The sequence below is a fragment of the Zingiber officinale genome, chromosome 1B, assembly GCF_018446385.1.
Source record: "Zingiber officinale cultivar Zhangliang chromosome 1B, Zo_v1.1, whole genome shotgun sequence".
Taxonomy (NCBI): Eukaryota; Viridiplantae; Streptophyta; class Magnoliopsida; order Zingiberales; family Zingiberaceae; genus Zingiber; species Zingiber officinale.
The window spans coordinates 140,283,489-140,299,079 of record NC_055986.1 but is presented as its reverse complement, the minus strand read 5'-3'; the positions used below and the strand labels follow the sequence as shown (position 1 = coordinate 140,299,079).

Below are 15,591 nucleotides of genomic sequence, written 5' to 3'. Positions count from 1 at the left end.
AGAAGCTCGTCTATTGAAAAAGAGGGTCGGATGGTTCACTCTAATCAAAGACCGGTTATACAAAAGAGCTTTCTCGAGGCCGCTGCTCAAGTGTATCAGACCGGAAGACGTGGAATACATCCTTCAAGAAGTGCATCAAGGCTCCTACGGAAGTCATCCGGGCGACAGATCGCTGGCCCGAAAGATCCTGTTGGCGGGATATTTTTGGCCCACATTGCAAGATGATGTTGCTCGGATAGTAGTCATCTGCCTGTCGTGTCTGTTGGTGCAACCTTAGGTCAAGGTTGACCTGGTTGACCTGACTCGAGTTGACCTGACTCGAGTTGACCTGACTCGAGTTGTATTTTGATGTTTGACGAGAATAGAAAAGTTCTATTCTGATGTTTGACGAGAATAGAAAAGTTGTATTATGATGTTTGATAGAATACAAACTTGGGAGATTGTGGGTGCAATCTTAGGTCAAGGTTGACCAGACATCTGGTGAAAAGTCCAAGCAGGGAGCTTGGCACGAGTAAAGTCCAAGTATGGAGACTTGGCACAAGAAAAGTCCAAGTATGGAGACTTGGCACGGAAAAGTCCAAGCAGGGAGCTTGGCATGGGAAAAGTCCAAGTATGGAGACTTGGCACGGAGAAGTCCAAGTATGGAGACTTGGCACGGAAAAGTCCAAGCAGAGAGCTTGGCACGGGAAAAGTCCAAGTATGGAGACTTGGCACGGAAAAGTCCAAGTATGGAAACTTGGCATGGGAAGTCGGAGAGGGCTTGGGAGCTCGTTCTCTGGACCTGATGAAGTCGGAGAGGGCTCAGTGGCTCGTTCTCCGGACTATGTCAGAGAGGGCTCGGTAGCTCGTTCTCTGGACCGGACGAAGTCGGAGAGGGCTCGGTAGCTCGTTCTTCGGACTAGGTCAGAGAGGGCTCGGGAGCTCGTTCTCTAGACCGGACGAAGTCGGAGAGGGCTCGGTAGCTCGTTCTCCGGACTAGGTCAGAGAGGGCTCGGTAGCTCGTTCTCAGGACCAGGTAGGGTTTAGGGCTGGGAGCTCTAAACCTGGATCGGTCTGGTGACCGATCCAGTGATACGCTGGTTGACTGATCGGTCTGGTGACCGATCAGTAACCAAACAGTGTGTTTCTGTGAATTACCTGATCGGTCTGGTGACCGATCAGTAATCATACAGAAGCGAAGAAGATCGGGAGAAGAAAGAGGGGGATCGGTCTGTGGACCGATCCACCTGAGTCCTGATCGGTCCACAGACCGATCAGAGAGTTGGGAAACTCTCTGTGAAGCTTCTGATCGGTCTGGGGACCGATCAGCATAGGGCCTGATCGGTCTCCCGACCGATCAGATCTTCCCTGGACCGATCAGGGTGGAGCCTGATCGGTCCAGGCCTAGCCGTTGAGACACAACGGCTAGATCTTCTTTGTCTTCTTCGCAGGTGCAGGATATAAGACCTCTACAGTAGACGAAGGAAGTACTACTCTTTCTCACAAGACTGCAATCAGAGCTTTGCTGAGCTCTCATTTTCCTGAAGCTTCGTGGAAGCTTCCTTCGGCTGGTTCCTGCTGTTGTAGGTGTTTCGTGAAGTTGCTGCTTCATCCAGTCGACGAGAAGGCAAGGTGTGTTTTTACATTCTTACTGCCTTTGTATTGTGCTGTATCTTTGTAGTCCTATCTTGCTGTTGTAAGAAGTTTGTGACGAGGTTTCTCCACCCAGAAGGAGTTTCTATTAGTCGATTTTCCGGGGTCTTATCCACCGACGGATTGAGAGGATTCGTCCACCTTACGGACACGCCGAGGAGTAGGAGTTTCATCTCCGAACCTCGTTACATCGCTGTACTTGAGGTTTGATTTCTCCATTTACGTTTCTGTTGTTATTTTTCTGCTGCGCTAACTTGATTTGTAGAAAGAAACGCGAATTTGGGGTCGGCTATTCACACCCCCCTCTCTAGCCGCGTCTGAAGGTCCTAACAGTGTCAAAAATATCACAACATCCTACACCGACCAACCGAGGAGAAGAAGGCGTCCATAGTGTCTTATCCTTTTTACCAATAGGGCATGGATATCGTTGGACCATTCCCAATGATGACTGGTTAGTGTAGACTTCTGCTTGTCGCGGTTGATTATTTCTCGAAGTGGTTGGAAGCCGAGTCACTAGCCAAGATAACCAAACACAAGGTCATCAAGTTTATATGACAGAATATCTTGTGTCGGTTCGGCATCCCTCGCCAGCTGGTCTTGGATAACAGCAGGCAGTTTGCCAGACAGAAGCTCAGAGAGTGGCGTGAAGGATATGACATCGAGCAAGCTTTCACCTCAATGGCCTACTCCCAGAGTAATGGCTAGGCGGAAGTTACCAACTAGGAGATCCTCAGAGGTTTATGGGTACAACTCAACTATGTTTGAGGTAGCTAGGTCGATGAACTCTCTAGTGCCTTGTGGGCTCATCGCACTACACCAAGGGAGGCGACCAACGTCACACCATTTCATCTGGTGTACGATGGTGAAGCGGTGGTTCTAGTGGAAGTCAGAATAGAATCTGACCGGGTGAAATTCTACGATGATGGAAACGCCGAGCGGAGACTCATGGAACTCGACTTGGTAGACGAGGCGCGGGAGAAGGTTGTCATCCGACTGATGGCATACCGGCAGCGCATGAACTAGAACTACTACCGGAGGGTGATTCCGAGGTCATTCCAGGTCGGCGACCTCATGTGGAAAAGAGTGAAGCCGGTCGGCGACGTCTCCAAGCTGGAGGCTCCATGAGGAGGACCTTTTAAAGTCGTGCAAAAGCTCTGATCGGGAGCCCACTACCTGCAAGACGAGAATGAAAGAAAGCTCGATCGGGCTTGGAGCGCAAACCATCTCCAGCCCTATAGGGCGGGGTGAGAGGTATGTGGTTAAATCTAAATAATATTGTATCAGAGTATGTCCTATAAACGTAGGTGAATGATGAATAAAATAAGTATCCAAGATTCTTGTGCCGATCGGTCAAGTTAAAAATCGAGCAACGACTATAAATCCTAGTCTTCACTAACAGTCGAGCGGCGACTATAAACCCTTGTTTACGTCAACAGTCGAGCAGCGACTATAAATCCCTATCTACGTCAACAGTTAAGCAATGACTATAAATCACTGTCTACGTCAGTAGTTGAGCGGCGACTATAAACTTCTATATACGTTAACTACTGAAATGCATTAATGAGACTTAATTAAAAGTGGGGCACGTGGCAGTCGACTACCAGAATGCATTGATGAAGCTTAATTAAAAGGTATGGCCGCATGCTCGGCCATACTTATCGAGGATTTACACGGTTTCTCGAAAATTTAGAGGACGTCAGCCACTATCACAGGGCGGTAACTACCAACCCAGGGTAGCGAAATAAAGCCGAACGACGAAGATAGGCAAGCTGATCAGAAATTCAAGAGCACAGATGGTCTGATTGGGTGTAGAGGTTACCGAAGACGCTATTTGTCTAGTCAGTCGGACTTGTAGCCTCATTCGACTAGACTTGAGGGGAAGACTTGTGATATGGTGATAAAGGGGGGCCCGCTCGATACATGTCAACTGCTAAGGTGGAGGTCAAAATCAAGGTGGTCAACGCCAGGATGTCAAAGGGCTCGCCTATGGTGGTCGAGCGGAGGTCGACTACAAGTGTCGGTTGGGGCAGACAATGTCCTATCGGAAACAGGCTTGGCCGAGTTGACCGCTCGTCTAGCTCAGAACAGTATAGTAAGATCGCCAGACGCTCAGTACAGAGTGGCAAAATGCTAAGAAATCAGAGCGCTTGTCCGATCGAGAGGCAGCAATCTACTCTATATACTCAATCGTCGTAAAGAAAAATAGGCGAGACCGACTAAGTGGAGGAGTCCCCAGCCGAGCGGCTACCCCGCTCAATCGAGTAGCGGGATCATCGTCGTATCTCTCAATATCCTTTTCAGAGATAGTACTGTTGATACAAGGCACGATCAACAAGCGGATCGTACGGCAAAAGCTTCTACTGTTTTGTCAAGGATATGTACGTCGTGCTAAGGTATGGTGTAAAAGACACTTTCCTGACAGATCCTTTCATATGACACATTGGAGAACATGTCCATGCCTCGAGGAGCATGCACATCGCCCACCAGGACTCTATATTAAGGGGTCCATACACTAGTGGAGGTACGCGCTATTTACTGTTTGCACTTGTCCTACTATTGCCCCCACATTCTTCTACAGTTCCGGTGACTAACTTGAGCGTCAAAGGGTCAATGCTGGGGACTCTTTCCCTGGCTCGGTACCGACGTTGCTTGTTTTGCAGAACGGGACGTGATCTACATCAAGTCAATGCAGCAGTCATATCCCTAACTAGCCACTTTCTCATTTTCAAATATGATCAATATTTATTTTTATTTTTTTGTAATCGTATTTAACTCTTGATTAATTTTGAAAACCACCAGTCAATCCCTCAACCATCATGATAAATCGAGAATGATAAATGGATCTTAATGAATGGCCAGCCGTAAGTTTTTTAAACTCCCACGTCTAATTTATCTTAGATGAAATTTGAATTCTTGTTATTTAAGGACTTTGTCCCATTTTTTATCATCACACCATAGCTCGGGGCAATCATCTATCTAATTAATTAATATATTTTGTTAAATTTCTTTTCAGAAATATCCATCAAATTAGTCCTGAAAATTCTGGCAGTTAAATGGTGGACGCATGGAAAGAGATGGAAGGAGTCAAATAGAAATGCTCACCTCCACACATATTGAAGGCTAGCCCAACACTCGTGAACGCATATGAACAAAATGGATGATAGATACAGGTAGAGTCTTGAAGCCAGAGTCAAATCGAATTAAATTTAATATTGTTTAAATTTATTTAATAAAAGTCAAATTAAATTGAGTCTAAAAAATAAATTAAATCACTGAATAGTTGTTCAAATTTGATTTTTTTTCATAAATTTATCCTTGATTTAAATTTAACTTGACCTCAATGAGATATTATTAATATTATTCAGGAATCTATGTTCATCAATATTAACACACGTATTTTTAAATTTATTTATTTAATTAATTTCATCTTACTATTTTATTAAAAATTAATATTTTAATAATTAATTTCGGTAAAATTCAAAATGAAATTAAGTTAATATTTTTTTTACATTAAAAATAATTTTAAACTTTATTAATAATTTTCTTTGATTGTTTTATATAAAAAATATATATTGTCTGGATTCTTTTTAATCCAATATTTATACTGCTAGCGGATAAATTTCTATAAATATCTTGGGCTATGATAATAAAAAGTATTTTTTTCTAATATTTTTTTTGTTAAGATCAAGTGTAATATTAAATTAATCTTTTATGAATGAGAATTCATTACAATAGCTTGTTGCTGGAGTTCTCGAAAAAAGATAGATTCGTTATCTTAACGACCTCTCTAGTCTCGATCACATAGATATAGAGGGAGGTAAATATAGATACACAGACGTTATACGCATAGTGAGGTAAACCCCTTGTAATAAGTTCCTTAAAATCGACACTTGATTATTACACCAGAAATGTTATGCGTCTATCGTCTATACTATACTATGGGAGCTATGCTGTTAGGATTTTCGAGTGTTTTTCTTATGTTGTATTACTGTATGGGCCTGATACACCCTTACCGAATCCTATTTATGACTTTATGTACTAATTTATACGTATTTATGTCTTATATTATACTTACAGCATGTGTGCTTGATAACTAATTTATATAAATAATGAGCATAAATGAATTCTCTCACATTCAAGAACCTCTATATTAGACAAATATCTCTCATTGATTTATCCTCTTCTAAAAGTAGGGAGATCTTCTAAAGAGTATGGAGACCTCTGGAGGGACCATTAAGACGACTAAGATGTCGATTCCATTTTTGCTCCCATAAATGAGTTCTCTCATTCCAAAAGGCTTCCTCAAGAATTGGGCTGGGCTGAGCTGTGCAAAAGTAGGACACAAAAGGTGGGGCTTACTAGATGGAGGAATAAATGGGTTGGAATTGGACCGAGCGCATGTTTAATTAAAAATGAAAATGTTCATTTTAAAGTTTTGGGTGTATATCCTAAGAAATTAAATCTTAATTAATTTTTTTATTAATACCGATTAATTTTTGAGAGGACCGATTCAGCCCATGTAAATTTCCCAATAATGATCAGAACACATCTGAAAACTACAAATGAGTTTTTGATGTACGACTTAATATAACAAATGAGCACTCAATATCACAAATGAGTATATCTTCGCCACGTTTTATTGAAAATTGAAATAAATTTTTTAGGACAAAGGGCATAGGAAAAAAAATTAATCAGGTTGAATAACGTTGAGTTTGGGATGATCAATCTGACCCCACGAAAGTTTTTCATCGATCATCGGGATAAATCGAAAAGTGCTTGTAGCGGGCAGCTCAGGAATCCAACATCCTTTAATTGCGTGTTCTATTTGAAAGAAATTTTTTTATAAATTCATCATAGTTGGGGTTTAAATCGCAAATGTCTAGATGATAACATGAAATTTCATGATTGCATGTACTGTTAAACTAATGCACTAATTTATATTGCTAATTAATATTGTTTAATTTGTGTGATCCAAACTTACAAGGACCACCCATTGTTGAGGTAGTTGGCACACACTAGACAACATGGTATCATTCAACATCATGCTAGATTCTAGCATGACCCAACGAAAAGCAAAAGCCATCGGTGGTGTGTGCTCTATGATATGTCGTTTGACAATATTAAATCGTATCAATTATTACCTTTTTTTAAAAAAAAATAATATCATCAAGACTCATTTTTTCATTTATATATAACAATGTTAATCATCCGGTGTCAAAATGAAGAATAAGTGACCTGACGAGGTAACTTTGTTATTGATTCCGGAGATACTAATACCTTATCATGTGAACCAATCTGCACACGTCATGGAGAGAGTGCAAATGAGAATATTAAAATGAGAATCAGAAAGAGGTCCTTGACATAAGTACTCTTATGCTCAAGTTAAAATAGTAATTGAGCGAAAAAATAAAGAAGATGAATAATAGAATAATAATGTCGATGCGTATATGGACGTGTAGCTTCACGTACATAGCCAACGGAGAAAATCTATTTTATACCGCCTTTAATAAATTCCGCAATAATGAAACGGTAGAAAATCTTTGATGTTAGAGTATGTCAAATTGTGGAGTATGTACAGTAATTTTCTTCCATCTTAATTTTTACCCTAACCCCGAGGAATTATCTTATTTGCCGCATCAATTAATTTGGAAGAAAACAAAACATTTTTGCATAAAATCATGGTGGCATGCAGCACACTCGATCTTACGTTTCATTGACGTAAGCATGATTAAAAACAAATTGTTTTCATTTTTTTAAAATCAAACTATTCCGCTGACAGAATGCCAATAAATTAATTATAAATTAGGGTTTGAAAAATATATATTTACACAAAATCTTACATATAAATCTATCTGATTTAGAATTTCATAATTTGTGTGGAATACTCACATATAAAATAATCCATTTTGACTAAAATAAAATTCCCATAAAATAGTCATATATATTTTCATTTAAATTTTTATACGTATTTTTTGCCAGGTAAATTAATTTAAAATCAGCTTAGGAGATATTTAAGGTTATTTTGATCGGTTGGATTAGAGAGAGATTAATTTAGAATTTTAAGAGAATAAAATGAATGCTCAATGTTTACATGCCAAAGAATAATATATTACGTACGTGCTTAATGTTTACATGCTTCAATATGCGAAGAAAAAAAAAACGATTTTCTTCTTTAGAAAATGCTAAACCAAGAGAGGTTGTGAGTTTAATAACTCAATGTTAAGAGAGGGTGAGTTTTCTTACCCATTTCACTGTCTAAGATCATGACGAAGACAATTAATTTTCTCTAAAAAAATAGCGACGCCACTTGTATTATTTACGTCTTGAAGGAAAATAATTTCACATCTTAGCAAATAATAGAATTAAAGGGAAGCCTTTAGTGCAATGGTACAATTGTTGTATGTAAAGGTCAAGGTTTCGAGTAAAAAAAACAGCTTCTAGATGGTGTAAAATAGATCCTTCCTCAGGATCGAAGTTTCCTTTTTAGCAAATATGATTAATATCTGCAACAATTAATAAAAAAGTTTCACAAACAGTTGATGATTAGACATAAAGAATCGCGTACCCCGATCATGAGGTTGGTGGCATTGCAATTGCAACCTTCCATTACAATCTCTTCAACCATGGCTTCTAAGGTAAGGGATGCCATCTGAGTACGAAGGTAGAACAACCAGACCTGTGATAATGAGGGCTCAATTTGGTCCCCGTAAATCTCACTTCTTCTGAGAAAGAAGTCATGCCGACATCATCATTCTTCCTAGTTTTGTTTCATCACCTAGAACCTTTCCCACCCATTTTTTCTGCTTGTTTTGATGCTTTAAAAGAAGTCATGACCATCCGCTTGGTTTTCATCCACTATCTTCTTGCCTATGGGCGATTGCTCTTTTTATCGGTGAGTTTGCTTTGCAGGTCGAGACGAGTAATAATTATGATTTTTCTTTTTCTCTTCTTTTTGATTCTTTGTTGTCAGTAAGCTTTGTTTTATCTGCAACTTCTGTGCCAATATGTTGATGTTTGTTTGCTTCTTTTCCTGCTCTTCTTTGTTTGCACTCTTCTGATTTCATGTAACTTCGATGAGCTTCCTGGTTCCGTGATTCCACTTTGTTTCTTGTTCCAGCATCAGGATTGTTCTGCAACTTCGATGAGGCTCAGTGTTCATAATTGTTTCTTCTGCTGTTCTGTGTATCAGCCCAGGTCAGAACTGAAAAATTCAGTAACTCCACGTAAGAACACTTACAGATCAGATGGAGCTTGAAGGCAAAGAGGGAGTCGTACCTACTGGTTTTGTGGGGTCTGAAGAGAATAGTAAATCCATGGGCAAGGACAAGATTCAAGATGATAACAAGAACACCGTTCCATTCTACAAGCTCTTCTCATTCGCGGACTCCGTGGACATAATTCTGATGATTCTTGGATCACTAGGCGCTCTGGGGAATGGGATTGCTCTGCCTCTCATGACTGTCTTGTTTGGAGGTTTGATACAGGCCTTTGGAGGAGCTTCAGACTTTCATGATGTGCTTGGTAGAGTTACCAAGGTAAGTTGATCATCACACTCGAGCTAGGCTTAATCATAAACATGTTACAGTTATCTCATTTAGTGAGTACTCTAGTGGAACTCGAATCCTCTCATTTCTCTTTTATTAGTGAAAGAGCAAGTAAACCTACTGAATAATTAGTGATGTATTTCCACTCAGGTAGCGTTGGAATTCGTGTACTTGGCTGTAGGAGCAGGCGTGGCATCATTCCTCCGTAAGAATACTTTCCCTATCATGCGCACAAGGAACAAATTTGATCTAATGCTTGCACAGAACAGAATGCTCAGCTTTCTAATTCCTGTCAGAGGTGGCTTGCTGGATGACTACTGGGGAAAGGCAATCTTCTAGAATAAGAAATATGTACCTGAAGACAATTCTACGGCAAGAAATAGCATTCTTTGACATGGAAACCAATACTGGTGAAGTCGTTGAGAGAATGTCCGGTGACACTGTCTTTATTCAGGACGCCATGGGCGAGAAGGTAACTGCTTCAAGTTTACTTACCTCCGTCTCACATGATTACTATGTACTGATAACTCCTTGGTGTGCATGCTCCCCTCTGTTGTTATAGGTTGGTAAGTTCATCCAGCTACTATCCACATTCTTTGGGGGATTCACAGTTGCGTTTGCCCAAGGTTGGCTTCTCACTCTTGTCATGCTCAGTGTCATCCCCCCCTTGGTTGTTGCGGGAGGAGTCGTGGCCAATGTTGTGGCCAAGATGGCGTCAAGGGGACAGGCAGCTTATGGGGAAGCTGCTAACATTGTTGAACAGACGATTGGTTCAATTAGGACAGTTAAGTTTTTTTTTCCCTTTCTAGAGCACAGCATGAAGTCAAGTTGTCAATTGAGCCTGTTTTTATGCAGGTTGCTTCTTTTACTGGGGAACGAGTGGCAGTGAAGAAGTATGAAAACTCATTGGTGAGTGCCTACGATGCGAGCGTGCAAGAGGGACTTGTTACTGGATTAGGACTTGGCACGGTTGTGCTATTCATGTTTGGTGGGTATTCATTGGGAGTATGGTATGGAGCAAAACTGATACTTTCAAAAGGTTACACAGGTGGCAGGGTGCTCAATGTTATATTTGCCATCCTCACTGGATCCTTGTAAGTTGAACTTGTATTTTTGTCTTCATTTTTTTTTCCTTCATTGATGAATCAAAAATCAAGCATAGTTGTACAATTAAAGCATATTTACTCTAAAGATTAACAACTTTGGTACCTATTTCTTTAGTTATAAAATTTCATTCACCATTTCGTACTAGCTTTTGAGAATTTTGATCTGATTGTCCAGTTCGTTAGGCCAGTTAGCACCCTGCATGAAAGCTTTTGCTGCAGGACAAGCTGCTGCTTACAAGATGTTTGAGACAATCAACAGGAAACCAGAAATAGATGCCTATGATGACAAAGGAAAGATGCTTGATGACATTCAAGGGAATATTGAATTTAGAGATGTTTATTTTAGCTATCCAGCCAGACCAAATGAACAAATCTTTCACGGATTTACTCTAGTCATTCAGCAAGGAACAACTGTTGCATTGGTTGGTGAAAGCGGAAGCGGAAAGTCGACTGTCATCAGTTTGATCGAGAGGTTTTATGATCCACAAGGCGGAGAAGTTCTCATAGATGACATAAACCTCAAGGAATTCCAATTAAGGTGGATTAGAGGAAAAATCGGGCTCGTGAGTCAAGAACCAGTCCTATTTGCTACTAGCATTGGAAATAACATAGCCTATGGCAAGGATAATGCAACTATTGAGGAAATCCGAGCTGCTGCAGAGCTTGCTAATGTTGCCAAATTTGTAGATAAGTTGCCCAAGGTAAGAGTTAGCATCTTACATCTTTCAAAAGTGCTTCCATTTCTGTAGGATCAGTTTGATAGATTGCCATTTCAGCAATTTTATATCCTGTCTGAAACTACTGATGGATTTTCAGGGTCTTGATACTGTGGTCGGTGAACATGGAACACAGCTATCCGGAGGTCAAAAGCAAAGGGTTGCCATAGCCAGAGCAATTCTGAAAAATCCTCGCATTTTACTCTTAGATGAGGCTACAAGTGCCCTTGATGCAGAATCAGAGAGGACAGTACAAGAAGCACTTGATAGAGTCATGGCAAACCGTACTACTGTTGTGGTTGCTCATCGATTGAGTACTATACGAAATGCCGATACCATTGCTGTTATACGTCAAGGATCAATAGTTGAACAAGGTAAGTCGAACCACAGATGAGAAAAAATGCAGCTAGTTTGCAATGAATCTAACTGCTTTTTTAACTTCCAGGTTCACATTCAGAGTTACTAAAGGATCCGCATGGAGCTTATAGCCAATTAATACGCTTGCAAGAAGTGAACCAGGATTCAGATAGTATAAATGGACATGAATTGCACAAAGAGAATAAGTTCTCAGGAAGAACATTATCCTTTCACCATTCCAGCAGCCGGGGTTCATCTGGAAGACACAGCAACAGCCACGCATTACGAATAACACATGGTTTTGATGTTGGAGCAGATGTACAAGACATTATAACTCATAAAGCAGATCCTGAAATCCTCACTCAAGACTTGAAAGAAGTACCTCTACGTCGATTATCTTATCTTAATAAACCGGAGACACCAATGCTGATTCTTGGGTCAATTGCTGCCATAGCTAATGGGATCATATTTCCCGTATTAGGAATACTCATATCAAATGTGATCGAAGCATTCTACGAGCCACCAAACAAGCTCAAAAAGGACTCAAATTTTTGGTCATTAATGTTCCTGGTATTTGGTGGGTTATCGTTAGTTTCCCTCCCAGCCAGATCTTACTTCTTTGTAGTCGCAGGATCCAAGTTGATTAGGAGGATTAGACTAATGACATTAGAGAAGGTGGTTAACATGGAAATAGCATGGTTTGATAATCCAGAGAATTCAAGTGGTGCGATTGGAGCAAGACTATCAGCAGATGCAGCTACATTGAGGAGTCTTGTGGGTGATGCACTCGGATTAACTGTTGAAAACATCACAACATTAGTTGCTGGGTTGCTGATTGCTTTCCTTGCAAATTGGCAACTCTCTTTGATTATCCTAGCTTTGGTGCCTCTTCTTGTTCTAAACGGATTCGTCCAAATGAAGTTTGTAAAAGGATTTAGCAAGGATGCAAAGGTATATATGGTTTTTGGAAAGGGTTTTTTTTTCTTAATTATTTTGTTCCTTTTTACAGTGACAACTGATACTGTAATTGGATGTAGATAATGTATGAAGAAGCAAGTCAAGTTGCTAACGATGCAGTGGGGAGTATCAGAACAGTTGCTTCATTTTCAGCCGAAGAGAAGGTTATGCAAATATATAAGCAGAAATGTGAAGGTCCGATGAGTAAAGGAATCCGACAAGGGATTGTCAGTGGTGCTGGATTCGGTCTTTCCATATTCTTATTGTTTTGTGTCTATGCAGCTAGTTTTTACGTCGGAGCACGGCTAGTTAACAACGGAAAAACCACTTTTGACAAAGTATTTAGGGTATGTGACTTCTATACTAGGTTGTGTTTGCTTGTTGGGCACAGTAAATTTCTATAATCGCAGTGTTTTTCATCTCCTAATTTTGTTTTTTGAACTTTTTTTTGGAAGGTCTTCCTTGCTCTCTCAATGGCAGCTGTTGGAATTTCTCAGTCAAGCTCCTATGCACCAGATTCCTCGAAGGCCAGATCTGCTTCAGCTTCCATATTTGCCATTCTAGATGGAAAATCTAGAATAGATCCAAGTGATGATTCAGGCATGACCTTAGAAAGATTGGAAGGCAGCATCGAGTTTCGACATGTCAGCTTCCGGTACCCTTCGAGACCGGATATCCAAATTTTTCAAGATCTTTGCTTGACTATCCAATCCGGCAAGGTAACTCAAAATGGTGGTTGTTAAAGAACCTTGCCCTATCTGTCTGATAGGGAGATTTGACACTCTCTTTTCCTCAGACAGTTGCACTCGTCGGGGAGAGCGGCAGTGGAAAATCAACTGCCATATCATTGTTACAGAGGTTTTACTCCCCTGATTCTGGTGATATACTTCTAGATGGAATTGAAATCCAAAGGTTACAGCTCAGGTGGCTGAGGCAGCAGATGGGGCTAGTGAGTCAAGAACCGATTCTGTTTAACGATACAATTCGAGCTAACATTGCTTATGGAAAGGAGGGGATGGCTAGTGAAAGTGAAATCACAGCTGCTGCAGAACTAGCAAACGCCCATAGATTTATTAGCAGTTTGCAAAAGGTATGAATATGATGATGCTTTGCATCCAAAACACAGCTTTAGCTCTATCTTTCTGTGTGTTCTTCAATGCAGGGCTATGAAACATTGGTCGGGGAACGAGGAGTGCAGTTATCAGGCGGCCAAAAGCAACGCGTTGCGATTGCTCGTGCGATAGTGAAGGAGCCCAGAATCTTGCTACTGGATGAGGCAACCAGTGCTCTTGATGCTGAATCTGAAAGAGCAGTGCAAGATGCTCTGGATCGTGTCATGGTCGATCGAACCACGGTGGTTGTGGCGCACAGATTGTCGACCATAAGAGGTGCTGATGTTATTGCCGTTGTCAAGAATGGAATGATCGTCGAAAAAGGGAAGCATGAATCTTTGATCAACGTTAAGGATGGGGTTTATGCATCCTTGGTGGCACTTCACCTGACTGCCTGCTCATGATCGTTTTATTTATTTGTCTTTAATCTTTCTGCCTGCATCCACAATTCCAGTTCTGAGACTTGTGTTTTTCTAATTAATCACTACTGTGTTCGGTTTTCTGATAAACAAATTAAAGCAAATAAATAAGTGAAATGTTCTTTATATAATAATTACTGCGATGTCAGAAAAAACATGGCGATATGATCAACAAGATCTACTATACGTAGTTCCCAAAGAAATCAATATCCAAATAGATGATAAAAAATAACTGCAATTTTGAAATGACAATGAAATCGACACGTAATCGACGATAAATTTATAGCATCAGTTATCCTTGAGTTGGCGCCTTCAATTGCTTGCGAACTCTGTCAATGAATTCCTTGGCTTTCCGGTCGACGTCCGGCTCTACATACCAGTGCCGGTACTCATTGTCCTCCTCCTCGTCGTCGCTTGGTCGAACCTTCCTCGGCCTCGGCGGCTCTTCTTCTCCCCCGTGATTGTGTTCTCTCTTGAAGCCAAAGAGAGAGAGAAACGATCTCCTTCTTCCCATGATCTGAACTACTCTATCAGAGCAACCTGCTTCGTACAATGATCATGGTGCAGCGGTACGTATTTATACATTAATTGGTCTTAAACGCGTGTTCAAGATGCATGGATGAGTTTCTTACAACGAAAACTTTGGAGGAACAGTCAAAAAGGAAATTAAACTCTGAGGAAAAGGGGAAGTTTGCGAATCTTTCTTAAATCTTTAGTCCTGAGCTTCTCCGACATGGTGGCAGTTGCTTCTTCCATGTAACTGACACATGGTTCAAGTAATTGTGCACTTGTCCACTGTTAGGTCTATGAACTTGTCCTTTAATTATTAAACGGAGTTCAATTGAGAACGTTTTTTTTTCCCTTGTTTTTTTAGTCAAAAGTTGATGGTACTAGGAGATCTATCAATCATGATCTCCCATTAATTGGTCTGTCAAAGGATGCTTTTTTGACGGATCGTGATTATTAAATCAGAATTATTCTGGCATTAATATAATTAGCTACACATTGAGAATATACAACACTCTCACGCAAGAGAATTAATTAACTATAAGCTTGTGATTACAGGACGATTGCCCTAAATAAATTGATACAACTCAGATATAATCATTGTATTTCCAAAATATTAAACTTATAACTTTAAATGAGAATCGTCTTTTTACCCAATTGCAGGGTTGGTGGTCAAAGACAAAAAAAAAAAAAAAAAGAGTAATAACCATCAAATGCTTGACTTGCCAACCTCTTTTAACATACAGTCTAATGATTCCCCAACCTTTAGACCACTACAAAACAAAATAAATTTTGTTCAACTCGATCACAATTTCAAAACATTCAATGACAAAGCAAAATTACTGATTTCGTGCCCTTTGCAGTACAAAAATCATGAATTTTCTGATGTCAAAACTCAAAACCCGGCTGTTTTATAGACCATGCTTTTGTGTTAAAATACCTATGACTGTTCTGGTCCCTTCACCTGCAGGAGAACCATCCGGCCTGTCTCATGCACTGGCTTGAACATGCATGCACTATCACAATCAAACACCGCAAGATTCCAAATTACACATCAACCTTTTTTGGGGGTAAAAATTAAAAAGTATTTTTTTGTAAAACCTATGCACGAACTGAAGGTTAATTAATTTCAAAGAGGATGAAATCTAAATTAATCCGGATAGTGATAATTGATACAGTTGCATCACCACAAGAATATAACTGCGACCTGAGAGTATGAATCAAACTGCATCTACCAAATG

General features: G+C 40.2%; 1 protein-coding gene across 5 annotated transcripts; it reads left to right on the top strand.

Annotated features, from left to right (window-relative positions):
• Window positions 1-8,222: 8,222 nt before the first annotated feature.
• On the top strand, window positions 8,223-13,977 carry LOC121982288 (ABC transporter B family member 4-like). 5 transcript variants are annotated; one of them, XM_042535287.1, is made up of 13 exons: window positions 8,223-8,524; window positions 8,822-9,167; window positions 9,327-9,381; window positions 9,473-9,648; window positions 9,739-9,960; window positions 10,032-10,270; window positions 10,458-10,983; window positions 11,099-11,372; window positions 11,444-12,306; window positions 12,393-12,659; window positions 12,768-13,031; window positions 13,109-13,402; window positions 13,475-13,977. In XM_042535287.1, exons 2-13 carry the CDS (start codon window positions 8,877-8,879, stop codon window positions 13,826-13,828), a joined length of 3,825 nt encoding a protein of 1,274 aa, XP_042391221.1. In that variant the 5' UTR covers window positions 8,223-8,524; window positions 8,822-8,876; the 3' UTR covers window positions 13,829-13,977. The 5 variants fall into 5 exon arrangements, with proteins under 5 accessions (XP_042391221.1, XP_042391230.1, XP_042391213.1 ...); XM_042535296.1 differs by having other exon boundaries at window positions 8,232-8,524; window positions 8,827-9,167; XM_042535279.1 differs by having other exon boundaries at window positions 8,232-8,524; window positions 8,750-9,167.
• Window positions 13,978-15,591: the final 1,614 nt, after the last annotated feature.

Coding starts and splice junctions, on each gene's coding strand:
- LOC121982288 (XM_042535287.1), top strand. CDS start 8,877: ATGGAGCTTGAAGGCAAAGAGGGAGTCGTACCTACTGGTTTTGTGGGG. Junction 11,373..11,443: donor AGGATCAATAGTTGAACAAG/GTAAGTCGAACC, acceptor TTTAACTTCCAG/GTTCACATTCAGAGTTACTA. Junction 12,307..12,392: donor GATTTAGCAAGGATGCAAAG/GTATATATGGTT, acceptor AATTGGATGTAG/ATAATGTATGAAGAAGCAAG.